The sequence below is a fragment of the Aulostomus chinensis genome, chromosome 15 (assembly GCF_037954235.1).
Source record: "Aulostomus chinensis isolate RoL2024-O1b breed Wild chromosome 15, RoL_Achi_v1.0, whole genome shotgun sequence".
Taxonomy (NCBI): domain Eukaryota; kingdom Metazoa; phylum Chordata; class Actinopteri; order Syngnathiformes; family Aulostomidae; genus Aulostomus; species Aulostomus chinensis.
The window spans coordinates 17,619,300-17,632,504 of NC_141334.1; the positions used below are offsets into that span (position 1 = coordinate 17,619,300).

At 42.1% G+C, this 13,205-nt stretch overlaps 1 protein-coding gene across 1 annotated transcript; it reads right to left on the reverse strand.

Annotated features, from left to right (window-relative positions):
• Positions 1–1,761: 1,761 nt before the first annotated feature.
• LOC147249000 (uncharacterized) lies at positions 1,762–3,444 on the reverse strand. The gene is made up of 6 exons (XM_086179114.1): positions 3,432–3,444; positions 3,202–3,305; positions 2,840–3,112; positions 2,598–2,691; positions 2,154–2,221; positions 1,762–2,018 (listed from the first exon to the last, which is right to left on the reverse strand). Exons 1-6 carry the CDS (start codon positions 3,442–3,444, stop codon positions 1,944–1,946), a joined length of 627 nt encoding a protein of 208 aa, XP_086035240.1. The 3' UTR covers positions 1,762–1,943.
• Positions 3,445–13,205: the final 9,761 nt, after the last annotated feature.

Here is a 13,205-nt window from a genome sequence, read left to right on the forward strand (position 1 = left end):
TGTGTATGGATGTGTTGATTCAGAGTCCGTCGGTCACATGACATGGTACCTACTTGGAAAATCAATTTATTTAGCATTCAAAATTCCTTTAAAATAAAGGGATCATGAAATTATGAAAGAAGAGGTTTGTTGTCGACTTATTTAGCGATGTTATCTAGAATTGAATTGCAGTCTCAAGGAATATCACATTAATATATAGAAGAGGAGATTAAACTCCAATACACAGGTTTGTTTCCGTGGTCCAGTCTTCTCATATCTACATGACTTGAAACAATAAAGTGAGATGTGACGGTTTCGTGAATCATGGCGAAACATCAGCATGCAGCAGCCCCTCATAAAGCTCTGCAATTTTCCATCGCTGGGGTCGCTTGTATGCAGTGACAAAAGTGAAGGAGAATCGGATGAAGCCCCTGGGAAAGATTGTTCAAGTGTAAAGTCAGTAAAGTAACTGCCAGACCACCTGGAGGAGCAACGTTTCATGAGTTTTTTTATTATGTTGATTTGTTTTGAAGAAAAAATGAATACGTTCCTGGATTTGAGCAGGGCCCCCACACTGCCCAGTGTTCGGGTCCTAACCAGGAAATATTTTAACTTCCCAATCAGGCACTGAGCTGAAACTGCTTCCTTGACTGGGCGGTGATTTGGTACCAGAAAAATCCCAAACAAAGCATTTGTTGATGACTAGAAATAAAAAGTGTGAACCCAATAGACCCAAGCAATCCAAGCTTCAGAAGGTATTTGCAGCATCAAATGATATAAGATGGGCATATTTCTAAAGTTACATGAAAAATACATGAATGCTTATTAAAAATCTTACTACTGCATGGAGGAAATAATGTCATATTTGGAAGCATGGACACCGCAGGGAGTTGAACCCCATTCCAGTCGTATGGAAGTACCTCTACCAGTGTCTTTTGCTTTTTTATGACATTTGGGGAAAGAAAACCTTCATTAGCAACAGCATTTGATGTTAATATGCAAATGTCTGTTCTGGTGTAGGAGGAACTCACAAGTGTGTTAAAGCTACATAGAAAGGTGTGTGTTTTGTTGTTGAATGTCATTAAAATGGATGTAAATATGCTGTTGCAATGAAGGAAAAAAGAACCCCTGGAGTGCTAAAGGAGAAGATTTTGGAGGACTAAGTTCATGTAGGTTTAATGTGTTTAAAACATTTCTGGTTTAATATAAAAAGATGAAATAGAAGTCAAAGGTTCTATTCATCCCCTTCTGCTACTGATTGTGCTAAGCTAACTAGCAGTGAGCTGGTCTCTACTGCAGGACACAAATGTGTCTGTCTTCTTGTCCTGCTCTTTTGATGAAGGGCCATAAAGTGTATTTTCTAAAATGTTGCCATGTTACATGCAGGTGTGTATTTAGCTTGTTGCCATAGTAACATGCTAAACGTTACTTACCTGAAGAGACCTGCTCCACCAAGGCTACACCCAGATATAAAGGCTGGTCTACCTTGGTCTCTTTGCATCGGTCTCATGAGTGAACAGGGTCAAGCATCGGCAGAAGGACCCTGACGTTGCCTGACCACACCCCCGCACAAGATCTTGCTGCCACCCGAGGAGAAGAGAGGGATGAGGAGGTGGGGGGGCTCTCACGCTTGACTAGGGAGGAGAAAGACAATGCAGGGTTGAGTTTATTCCCTCATCATCCAGCATCCTCATCTCATTAAAAACATCATTCAAACAACCGACACTCCATCCATCAATCAAATCCACACTTTGGTTAGGAGTTCCTACCTGGAGGTCCTCTGTCCCGACTTCCTCTGTCCCCGTCATCAGCCACCAACACCAGTGACCTCTGGGTCTCTGAGGTCGTGGACTCTCCGTGTCCCGTCCCAGTCTGCCTCCTCCTGTGCTCCTCTCTCCACCCAGAGGTGGGCTGTACCCATCACCTCTGGGTCTGTGAGGGACTGGATCCTGCTGGGTTGATGTCTACAGCTGCCGGTGAGCAGCTGAGACCAGCAGCTTCATCAGGATCTTCATCCCATCGCTGTCACTCAGGTGAACCTTCACAAACACCACATTCAACGTAAATGGACAAAAATCAACACTGGACTTTGAAGACATGAACTTTTACTGTCAACTACAAAGAGATGCATGTCACACATTTCCTGCTGCCATCACAACATCGGGTTTACTTACGCCATCTCTGCACCACAGCTCACGGCGTTGCAGGGGGAAGTGCTCAGCAACAGGCACGTACTTCACACCTGAAATAAACATCACAATCACTAATCATTAGAATGCCTGCACAGATCGTAGAGACACTTTTGGTTCTGCAAAAGCTGATAATGTGTTTTTGAAAGATGGCTCAAAAAACAATGTAACTATGGAAATGTGACTTCCACAAACTGTAACCAGCAAAAGGCAGTAAATCATCAAATACCAGTAAGTTTGATTTCCTAGATACGTGCAGGTGTTTCTGGATGAACACATCAACTGTCACATGCAACTATTAACAAAGACTTCCTATTGATCCAGAAAAGTAACATGATTCAGTTCCACTAATCAGACACAAAGAACCCAAATCCCTCAACCAAGAAAAATCACAAATAAAAAAGTAGCCCAATTTACAAACGCACTCACCCATTCGTGCAGCCACGTGCTGAAACTCCCGGCGCAGAGCTTCCTGGTGAGCCACGTCAATGTTGAGACGTGGAGGGAAGTCAAGAACAAAGACCTAAAAAAACAGCAGATGAAATCAAACTGCTCATCGTACACATTTAAATATTCTCTATGCATGTCTAAAAGTGTGTACAACCTACCACATTTAACCCTATGATAAATGACTAAAAACAAACAAACAAACATTAAAAGCATCTACGTACATTCCTCCAGCGCCTGCAGACGGAGGTCAGGAGCAAGCCGAAGTCTGCTCCTGCCTGGCTGATGGTCCTGCTCCTCGTCAAATTGTTGCTAGGAGCCAGGAGGCAGACGACCTCGGGTGAACGGGGCACCACAGCGTGGAGGACCTCAGTCCTCAGCTCAGCGGCGCTGGCCCCTGGTGTTGACATCACACCGAAGGCCAGTCTTCCCTCAGGCATCCTAACGAAACCATCAACGACTCCTCGCAGGTGGGAGTCTCCAACGATCAGTCCAAACTGAAACAAAACAACCAGTTGCTTGGAAAAATAAACACTAAATAATGTTGACTTGGACTGATTTCATTTCAATTCCACATCACTTCTACCTTCTGGTGTGGAGACTCCACTGGAAGGATCAGCTTGTGGCTTTTTCCCGTCAGCTCTGAAACTGGCCATTTCTGGACAGCGTGCCGGTAGCCAGTACCGTAGCCTGTCAGGAACCAGTGGAAACACACAGATTTAACTAGGAGACATTCTTGGTAAACCAGGCCTTCTACAAACAGGGAGTATAACAGGCACCTTAAATAAAAGCAATGTTCCATGGAGTCGCTGGTACATACGTGCATCATGGTGGAAGCGAGGCTCCTGTGGCTCCCAGGTCACAGTTGACCAGGTTGTAGCCCGAGAGCGATGGCCACGGCCACGAGGCATCTAGAAGAAGAAGCCCTGACATGAAATAACTCAAGCAATCACAAAAAACTTGTTGATGCGTTTACATACTTGGTCCAAACCAAGGAGCCACAAGAAGCTACGTGACAATCACCTCAATCAAATCAATATTCATGAACCTGCATTTTAATATCATTCCTTCTGAAATTCTTCATGATCGCGCTTGTAGTGCTGCTTCAGTCACAAATTACTACATGCCATCAACAAGTCACACTCCTGCATGTCTGTGCAAAAAATATCCCTGATTACAGATGGTTGTTTTAGAGAAATCTGCAGAGTTTCACCAGGAGCCACACATCAGCAAATCAACGGCAAGAAAGAGGCTCATCATCGAAAAGGCAACGCAATGTAGGCCCGGTAATCTACTGAGACCAAGTAGGATTCTATAGCATTGAGAAGGGTTTAAAAACAACATCCTGCTGGCACAACATGCTTGTACATTTTGGTGAATTAACTTTGTATTCATTCAATAATATTAACTTCAAACACTGGGGTACACTGAAGAGCAAACACACTCACCAAAGTCAGAACAAACCCCAACCAGCATTAACTTGCATTCATATTTACGTTCTACATACATTCTTCTCTGTTATTGACTCCGTTGATAGACGAAGTCAAGCAGTGTTGTCCATTATTTAACTCTACAGAAGTTCACATCTGTCCTCCCGCTGCCAGCCAACGAGAGAGAAGCGCTTCTCCCTCCATGCGCGCTTTAGGAAGCTGGAACTGCAGAGGCTAGCTAGTTAGCTTCGCGCAGGTTAGCGTTAGCGCTGGAGTTAGCACAATGGTTGATGTGAAGTTGTTCCAAAACCAGTCGGTGCCTCTGTTGTTGTATAAGAGTTCGAATACATACATTTCTTAAATCTTTTCAGCCTCTTGAAGTGGATAAAAGTTTTGCTTTACTGGGCGCTGTTTTAGTTTGAAGGTGCTCGGTCAATCACACAGTAAAATAGCTCTCATTGTGTCTGATTATAAAATTGCATGAACACGACGCTAAAATGGAATCCTAATAAATGCAAGAAAAAATCGTTGAAGAAGAAGCTGTTTTTCGACAGTTGTTGAAGGCGCGACAACACTCACTACTGGCATTCACAGTGCTAAGCTAACCGACAGCTAATAGACTTTAGCAGGTGTCTCTGGGTATTTGTCTCCTTGTTTGCTGGTAGGAGAGACAATAAATATATATTTCTCTCCAAAAATACTTTGAATGGCTTCATTATGCTAATAATTCTTCACACAAACATTTAGGGAGCTCTACACACTGGATGAGATCCAAGATTCGCACAAGCCCCTCAATTTGTTAGCCACTTACCTTGTTCAGAAAGGGTTTGGTGCTGAAGAGAGGAAGAAATAGCAAAGAATGTCTCTGTCTCTCTCAATCGTGTTCAACCAAGGTTGAAGCAAAGAAGTAGGACACTTCCCGAGCTTATATATAGCAGCTGAGTTCATAAACAAACAACTAATGTCATAGCCAATAGGTATCAAGAATCCCCGGCAGCATCCGGTGGTTTGGGCGGGGCTTAGCTCCAGGGGGCGGGGCCAGAAACATGGCAGGAAGTATACATTTAAACAAATATGAATCTGGAAATTAAATGAAAATTCTGTTTTTCCCCAAGTCAGAAGTTTACACAAACAAAAATATACAAATAAATATTTTATAGAGTTTTTTTTAAGGAATTCCTAGTTAATTATTCAATATCATTTATTCCTCATTGCACTGCTTTTTATAGAATAACAAAGCACAGTAAATGGATGAATGAGAGCCATTGCAGAAGCAAAGAGTGTAGAATTAATAAATTAAATATTCTGCATTCATTTTAAAATCTAGACACTAGGACATGTCTTTCAAAATCCTTTTAATACCTCTGTCAGTGACGTAGAGTTCATTCTCCAAAACATCTGTTCACACATAAAAATAACTTATACGTGAACATGAAATCAAAGTTAAAATTTATAAGTTTTGTAGGTGAATTTTTAAGTATATTTTTTAGTGATTTAGAGTTAATTATTCAATATTTTCTATTCCTTATCACACTGCATGTCATAGAATAACTTAGTAAAGTAAATTAATGAAGGAGGACCATTAATTAATAATAGCATTAATAAATTTAAAATTAAAATTTATTTTAAAAAATCCAGGTAACAGAAAATGATTTATGAAAAAGTCTTTTTGATACCTTTGCCAGTGACTGGGTCATTCACTGCAACATCCGTTTCACATCAAAGTGAACATTAATTTTTACTTAAATTTATCTGAAGCCTTGTTGGTCAGTAGTCAATAAATGGATATTACAGTAAATTATTAATAATCCAAAAGAATTTTTCTCAAAGCCACATTTAATTTCAGACCGTAGGCTTGGGATTTGAGATGGTTTTATATTTTCTTAATGATCTTTCCTCAAGTGGAAAGTTGAGAATGAGAATCTCCAGTCCTGGAAAAGTTGAGGAAAATAGTCTTCCCAATAATCTTCCAATAAAGCATAAAATTTCACTATAATTTTACGTTCACTTATAAGTTATTCTTATGTGTAAACAAATGTTTTGGAGAATGAACTCTACGTCACTAAAAGTGGTATTAAAAGGATTTTGAAATACACGTCCTAGTGTCTAGGTTTTTTAAATGAATTCAAAATATTGAATTTATTGATTCTAAACTCTCTGCCTCTGCGATGGCTCTCATTCATCCAATTACGGTGCTTGCTTATTCTAAAAAAAGCAGTGCAATAAGAAATAAATAATCTTGAATAGAATAATGAACTCCAAATTGCTAAAAAATCTCTTTCTCTGTCTTTCACACTCTCTCTCTCTTTATATATTGTTACGTCCCCTAGGGGCCTCTTGGGCCCCCATAGCCCCACCCTTCCCGCGCGACCCCTGGAAATGCTCTGACAACTGCTTTTTACAGTAACTGCCCACTGCAGTGCTAACAACAGGGAACAGGCAGACATGCAAAAACAGATCATCAGTATCACTCAATGATTCATTCTTCTTGCAGGCTCTCACTGGCAGACTCCTCAGAGACAGTCTCTCCCTGGAACTCACTCTCATCAATGAGTGGCTCTGAGTCTGAATCTTCCATGGGCAGGGGCGGATCCAGAGTTTTTCGGGGGGGGGGGCGGGGCAGGGGGTACCAACACTTACTCTGGGGTGGCCAGCCTCACCTTTCCGGACGCGGTGCTGCCAAAAATTTTTGGGGGGGTTTAAACCCCTCAGTACCCCTGAAATGCACAGTAAACTACATTTTGGCACAGTTATACTGATCCGGATGGTCTCTCCCTTGGTGCACCTGGACGTATTGATTGACATACAGTACGACTATTTTATTAAATTAATTAGCTAGATTTTTATTTCATTTATACTTCTTACAGCATAACATGTAGATTATCAAAGGCATACTATGAAATATACTACAATGCCATCAGTTTAATTTAATTTTGTAATTAAAAGTCAGAAAATTCGCAGAACAAACTACATTTTAAAACATTTTTTCCATGCCTGTAAGTTCACCTGAGCGAGGTTGGTCCGACTCCTTATTGGTGTTTTCTTCCACACCTGATCCGGATGGTCTCTCCCTTGGTGCATCTGGAAGTATTGATTGACAAACAGTCCTACTATTTTATTAAATTGATATTTAAGTTGTATTTTCTACACTTGCACTATTGTATAAAGTGCAGATGTTAAACAAAGGCATGCAATTAAAAAGAATACAGTGCACACATCAGTTTTATTTAGTAATTAAAAGTAAGTAATTTAACAGTAAAATAATTCAGAATAACAAAGAGTAATATGGGGTAAGTATGACAAGATTTCACGTCATTTTCACCTGGAGGTCCATCGGTGCTGTCCCCGTTTTCAAGCTGTGGCGTCTCAGTCCCCCTCCTCTTGAAAAAACTTATAATGTCTCCTTGTTTTCTTTTCATTGTGGCCCCAAGACAGAGTGTCAGAGGGACCAGTCACCTGGCCAAGAAAATACTAATAGTGGCTGCTTGGCTAGGCTACTGCTACTGGTAAAAACAGACACTGAATGAATTGGTACAGTAAGGTCACTACGTTAGTTTTCAGAATCAAAACCTTGTTAACTTATAACTCAATGAGTCATAAGTTGACAATCAAAACCTTGTTAACTCATTGAGTCATGAGTTAACAAGGTTTTGATTTTGAAAACTAACGTAGTGACCTTACTGTACCTTCTTCTCTGTTGAGAGAGTGAAATGAACGGAGTTGTAGTGTATGACAACTCCGTTCATTTCATGGGGTCGCTTATGGCGGCTCTTCTACATGGACTTATAGGAGGGACGCATCCTTACACCCACTAGATAACTCTCGTCAGTATGAAAGGAAGCTGACTCGTCTCTCAAATCTCACACGCACGCCAAAGATATTGGGCAAATTGTGTCACAGGATCTTTAAACAGTCAAGTCAGTTTTGTCTGTGTCGCGTCAAATCACAGCAAAAGTTCTCTCAAGACTCTGACAAGTAGAGCAGACAGAACAGAGTAGAAACCCTTTATTGTCATTATAAACAGGACAATGAGATTTGATGAGCATCTCCATTAAGGTGTACACATAATTGGCACAATATAAAATACTGTACAGTATAAATATAAAAACACAGTAAAAGACACAAACAGAAAAACAGAACATTATGAGCACAGATTTGAGTCCAAAAGGGCGACTGAGAGAGCATTAAATGATAGCGGTAGCTGATGTCAGGTGGTGCAGTGGTCAGTGCAGTTTACATCAGAGCAAACTGGAGGTCAGCATGGTGACAGCTTTGGGGAAGAAGCTGTCCCTGAGTCTGTTTGGGTTCAGAGTTGCGGGGGGCTGGAGCCTATCCCAGCGTCTACGGAGTTCGGAGGAGCGCCATATCCTCTCTAGTTTTTGAGGTTTTTTTATTTTAAGCTGCGTGGTTTCAGAATTGTTCCAAGGTGCTTGTTTCCTTGGATTCATAGTCTTCTTTTTTAATGGGGAAGTAGAGTCCAAAGTTGTTCCAAGGATGCCTGTTGCTCTGTCAATAAAAGGATCACTTTGGGAGGGACGAAGGTACACAACACGGTCCACTGTTAGGATGGAACATGACAATGAATTTAGCACCAACAGAATCGCTTCCCTAAAGCGACGGCGTGATCAGACATCTGGAAACTACATTTTTCCTTGGTGAAATGTGGTCAATTATTTCGGTGGTCAGATAAAAGTTCTGAGTTCTGTGGAAATACAACCAGATGTTCGTCTTTCAAAGAGCAGAGGCGCTCCCATTCTTCTGAGGACTCTCCACACAATCATTTCCACACTTGGTAAAAATAGATAATAACAATAATAAATGATAAAAACCTCTATCAAACATATGTCCAGCATCATTTCTGCTCCCTGACACTCCTCTACCACTTCTACTGGACCGTCACAGTTGAAGCACCAACTGATTTAGCTTTTAAATCTCTACATAACATCTAATATTTTAAAGTCCAGCTGGTGAACCTGAGTCGCCTTGGACAGTCGACCCATCAGCTGCTCACCACAACTGTTTATCATGGAATACAGAGTGTCCATGTCATCCTCCACCATGTGACATTTTCTTCATCATCATGACAATCTAACAGTTATCAGGTTAAAACATGAAATTCAGGACTGAATGAGGAAACAGAAGTTGGAAAGTTTCATCAGAACTTCTTGGCTCTTTAACTTGTGAGTGAAAGGCTGCCAAAGAACAAAGGACACCTCCCTTTTACAGCAGTAACAGAGGAAACAACCACAGCTGTCACGACCCCTGTCTCCTGTTCCTGTTGTACTCCGTGGTCGTGTCCTGTCCTCCTGTGCTCCTCCCTGTGATGACCTCACCTGTTTCACCTGTGTTGATTGCACCACCTGTGTCTCCTTTCCTCCAACCTATTTAACCTCTGTTTCTGTTTGTCTGTGTTGGATCGTTGTTGCTGTCAGCGGTCTCAGTCTCATGGTGTCTCCCTCCACGTAGTGATGGGTCGATGAGGCGTCATGAAGCGGTTCGACACATTGACGCACTGTGTTGAAACTGTGTCACTGAATACTGACACCTGCTGGACTTTACACATCCCTGCAGGCAACCGACCTGACAGACAGAACTGACACCGATTCGATGACCGACCAGGTCCTAGGATATACAATCATATTTTAAACATTTCAAACTTTTGTTCAGGTTGAGATGAATTACCAATTAATTTATAATAGAACCCATTTATTATTGAGGGGCAATCATGATCAAACTTTAAAAACTAAATGTCATAACTCGCATTATTTCAAAGTTTTATTCAGGTTGAGGTACCAATTAGTTTATGCACCTTTCTACACTGACTTGTTAGAGGTGGGAATCACCAGAGGTCCTTGATACAACACCACGATACCCAAGCCACTACATTACTGCCATTTTCAATATTTTGCGATGAGAGTATTGTGATACGATATCTTGCAGCATGATGTGATTTATTACCCTTTTTCAACTTGAAATTATATCTAAAGGAAAACTATCTGAATTCATCTGTTTTATAATGTAAAAGAAATTGAAGTGAGATGAACAAATTGAACTTCATCATTTTATTTAGCTGACTTGACAGTGTTTTTACAGTCCAACTTAAATGAATACAAATGTGGGAGGCCTGGGCCGTATTATCAGCTATCACAAGCATTTTGAACAATACAACTTGAACCAAACAAAATGCAGCTCCTCCACCAGATGGGGAATTTTGTGAAGTGAATCACTGTTAAATTGACAAAAAATAAAATCAAACATTGGCATCCTCTCAAAGTACAATGTGAGGCTGTTTGCTGCTGGCCTTGGGGCCGACCAGGTTCAAGGACACTGAATGTCTGACTGTCAGAATTCCTGCTCAACATAACTTGATGTCAGAGTGGTCCTCTGTGCTGTGACAAATGATGAACTGGACTGAGCCGGACCGCGTCTGTAGGATCACAAGTACTGTCAACAATGCAACTTGACCAAAAAAAAAAAAAGAAGAAGCTGCTTCAGCAGCTGTAAATTACTGTTAAATTGAAAAATAAAATAAAACATGCACTTTTACATTAAAATACAGTAAATAAACTGTGCTGCTGTTTGCTGCCAGCCGTGGAGCTCAAAGTTCAAAGGCATTTGGCCACTGAACAAACGTCTGCATTCTTGCTCAGAAGGAGGAGCTGATCAACATGTCCTGATGTCAGAGCGCTCCTTTGTGCTGTGCCAGTGTCTCCAGCAGTTGAGAGGACTCTTTCTGCTGGGACGCTAGGACCTCGGATATGGAGGTTTCTTTTTGCCAGCATGGCCAGTAAAGGATAGACGTGCTCCTTTACTTTCCACCAGTTCAGTGGGTCTCCTCCACGCCCCAGCGGTGTGACCCCCTGGTGTCTCTTCACCTCCTCTACAGCTATGGCAGATCATTTTTGAGTGTGGCTCCTCCAACAGCTCCATAAGTCTGACCAAGCAAGTCTACCAGCCCACAGGATGCCTTCCTCATCTTGGCTGGTATGGCAGAGGGTCTGGGACCATCAGGTTCCTCCTGATGTTCCTGGGCTTCTTGTTTCTGATGGTCTGCTGCCTCTTTTGTTCCTGTAAATCACACAATACATATCTTAATATATGCAGCAAACAAGTTTGAAGACATAAATGAGCTAGACAGTGGTACTTTTATCTCATCGTAATACATTGACAGTTCATTTCTATTTCCTTAAATCTTCATTACTATTAGACTACAGAGGAGAGGTTTTGTTTTTTTTTCCAGGATGGAAAACATTCAAGGATTTTTTTAAACGTTTGTTTGCCTGAAGGGTTCCAGCCTCAGCAACCAGATTTCCTCTGTGGACAGGAACGGTCGGCCACTTCCATGGACTTCAAGGCCCGGCATTCCCAATGTCCGTGTCATTCAGGGCAAACTGATCCGTGCTGTTGTTCCTCACATTGGGGGATGGCTGCTGCACGTATGACGGGCTGTTGGTCGAGGAACCGCTGGAGCCTTTCATCAGCTCTGTTCCATCGCGTGCTGCCATCAGTCTTGAGCTCATCTACAGGCACTTCCCACTTCTTTTTCTGATTCTCTCCAGAGTGGTTTGCCACCGTGCGTCTGTCGAGAAGAGCCAGTGCTGCGACGCAGTCTCCCTGGAAGCCCGGCTGCGGCTGACAGGTTTGTCGCCCCTTGAGAGGCCAAGGTGAAGGAGTGAGCGAAGAACTTCACATGCAGGTATCCTGCTGACTGCATGACAACGATCATGTTGGACCCGTTGTCTGCCTCAACTACAAAGTTTTTTCCGCAATCCCCCACTTGTGTGCCGCTTTTGGAAGCAGGTTTACGATGTTTGCGCCAGTGTGACTTTTATGTGCGGCTCGTTTCTCCAATCCTCCGTGATAAGATGTGCGGTTACAGTCACGTGTGAATCAACTGCCCGCGACGTCCACGCATCACACGTTCATGCAACTCTTTCTGCTGTTCGTGAAGTCTCCTGAACCTCAATCTTAACTTCTCTGTGCAGTTTGGGAAGCGGTGTGTCGGTGACATAGGGTGGCCATACGTCCGGATTTAGGCCGGACAGTCCGGAATTTAAATGCCTTGTCCGGCGTCCTGTGCAGCCTCAAGCCGGACGCTTATTTGTCCTCCTTTTTGGAGTTGCACTTGAAGGAAACGCTGCAAATCATCCAATGATGTAAGACTTTCAGTGATTGGTTTAAAATATGATTGGCTAAAAGCGGTGTCACTCAATTCCCTGATTTCTCATTGGTTGAAAATGTAAACAAGCCGCCCCCTGTTCCCATGTGTTAGCCGCTATGTCGTCTTGTTTCTAAATGTTAGCACGCCGAAAAGACGGACCTCATTCAACGCGGAATGGTCAAAGGAGCTTACATTCATAAGCAAAAGTAGCAAAGACGATCTGATGTGTCGCTGCGATGTGGACGTCAGCACACGTGCTGGAGCGGTATCTGAAACTGTTTTCCAAAGCAGATGGACCACTTGTGAATCTCAGGAAGGTCAGCTCCTACATTTTCTCCATCCCATGCAGCAACGCACACACAGAACGAGTCTTCTCAATGATGGCATCTGCATGGAGAAACGAGAGGAATCGTCTGGATGTGGACAGCGTTAAAGCAGAGCTCCAAGTTTGTGTCAACTTCACCTTTCCCTGCACAAGCATGTACCAGAAGTTCCTTGGAAACAAAAAACTCTTGGATGCTGCCAGAAAAGGCCAGAAGTATTTCAGATAGAGGATCAATTATTTGGTGAGTACAATATTATCATCTTTTGTTTGTTACTTGTGTACTATATTTAATTAAACAAATATACACTTAACACTTGTAATGCAACATTTTGATTCTATGCATGGGCTTTATAGTTAAGAAAGGAACTTCTGCATGGGCTTTATGAAATGAATATGTACTAGGTTTAAAACAATACAGATTTTTGAAGGTTGATAACAGTATTTTTGCTATGGTTTTAGTTGCAGTGCAGGCTTGGCTATGATGAACCTGAAGGTGCTGTTGTCTCCTGAGCTGCTGCAGCAGCTGAAGGTGGATTTTGCTGAGGGCTGAGGCCATAATGAAGAACAGGAAACTGAGAACAGGATACTGAGGACAAATCAGTTAAAATACAGGTGGACTGCTGCACTCACACATACATAAACACAAATATGTTACATTTTTTACACATTTTTCA

Excerpts from the sequence above, each read along its gene's own strand:
- LOC147249000 (XM_086179114.1), bottom strand. Across the intron at positions 2,692-2,839 it reads TCTGCAGGCGCTGGAGGAAT|GTCTTTGTTCTTGACTTCCC; the intron begins GTACGTAGATGC and ends CTGTTTTTTTAG. Across the intron at positions 2,019-2,153 it reads AGCTGTGGTGCAGAGATGGC|GTTCACCTGAGTGACAGCGA; the intron begins GTAAGTAAACCC and ends GTGTTTGTGAAG.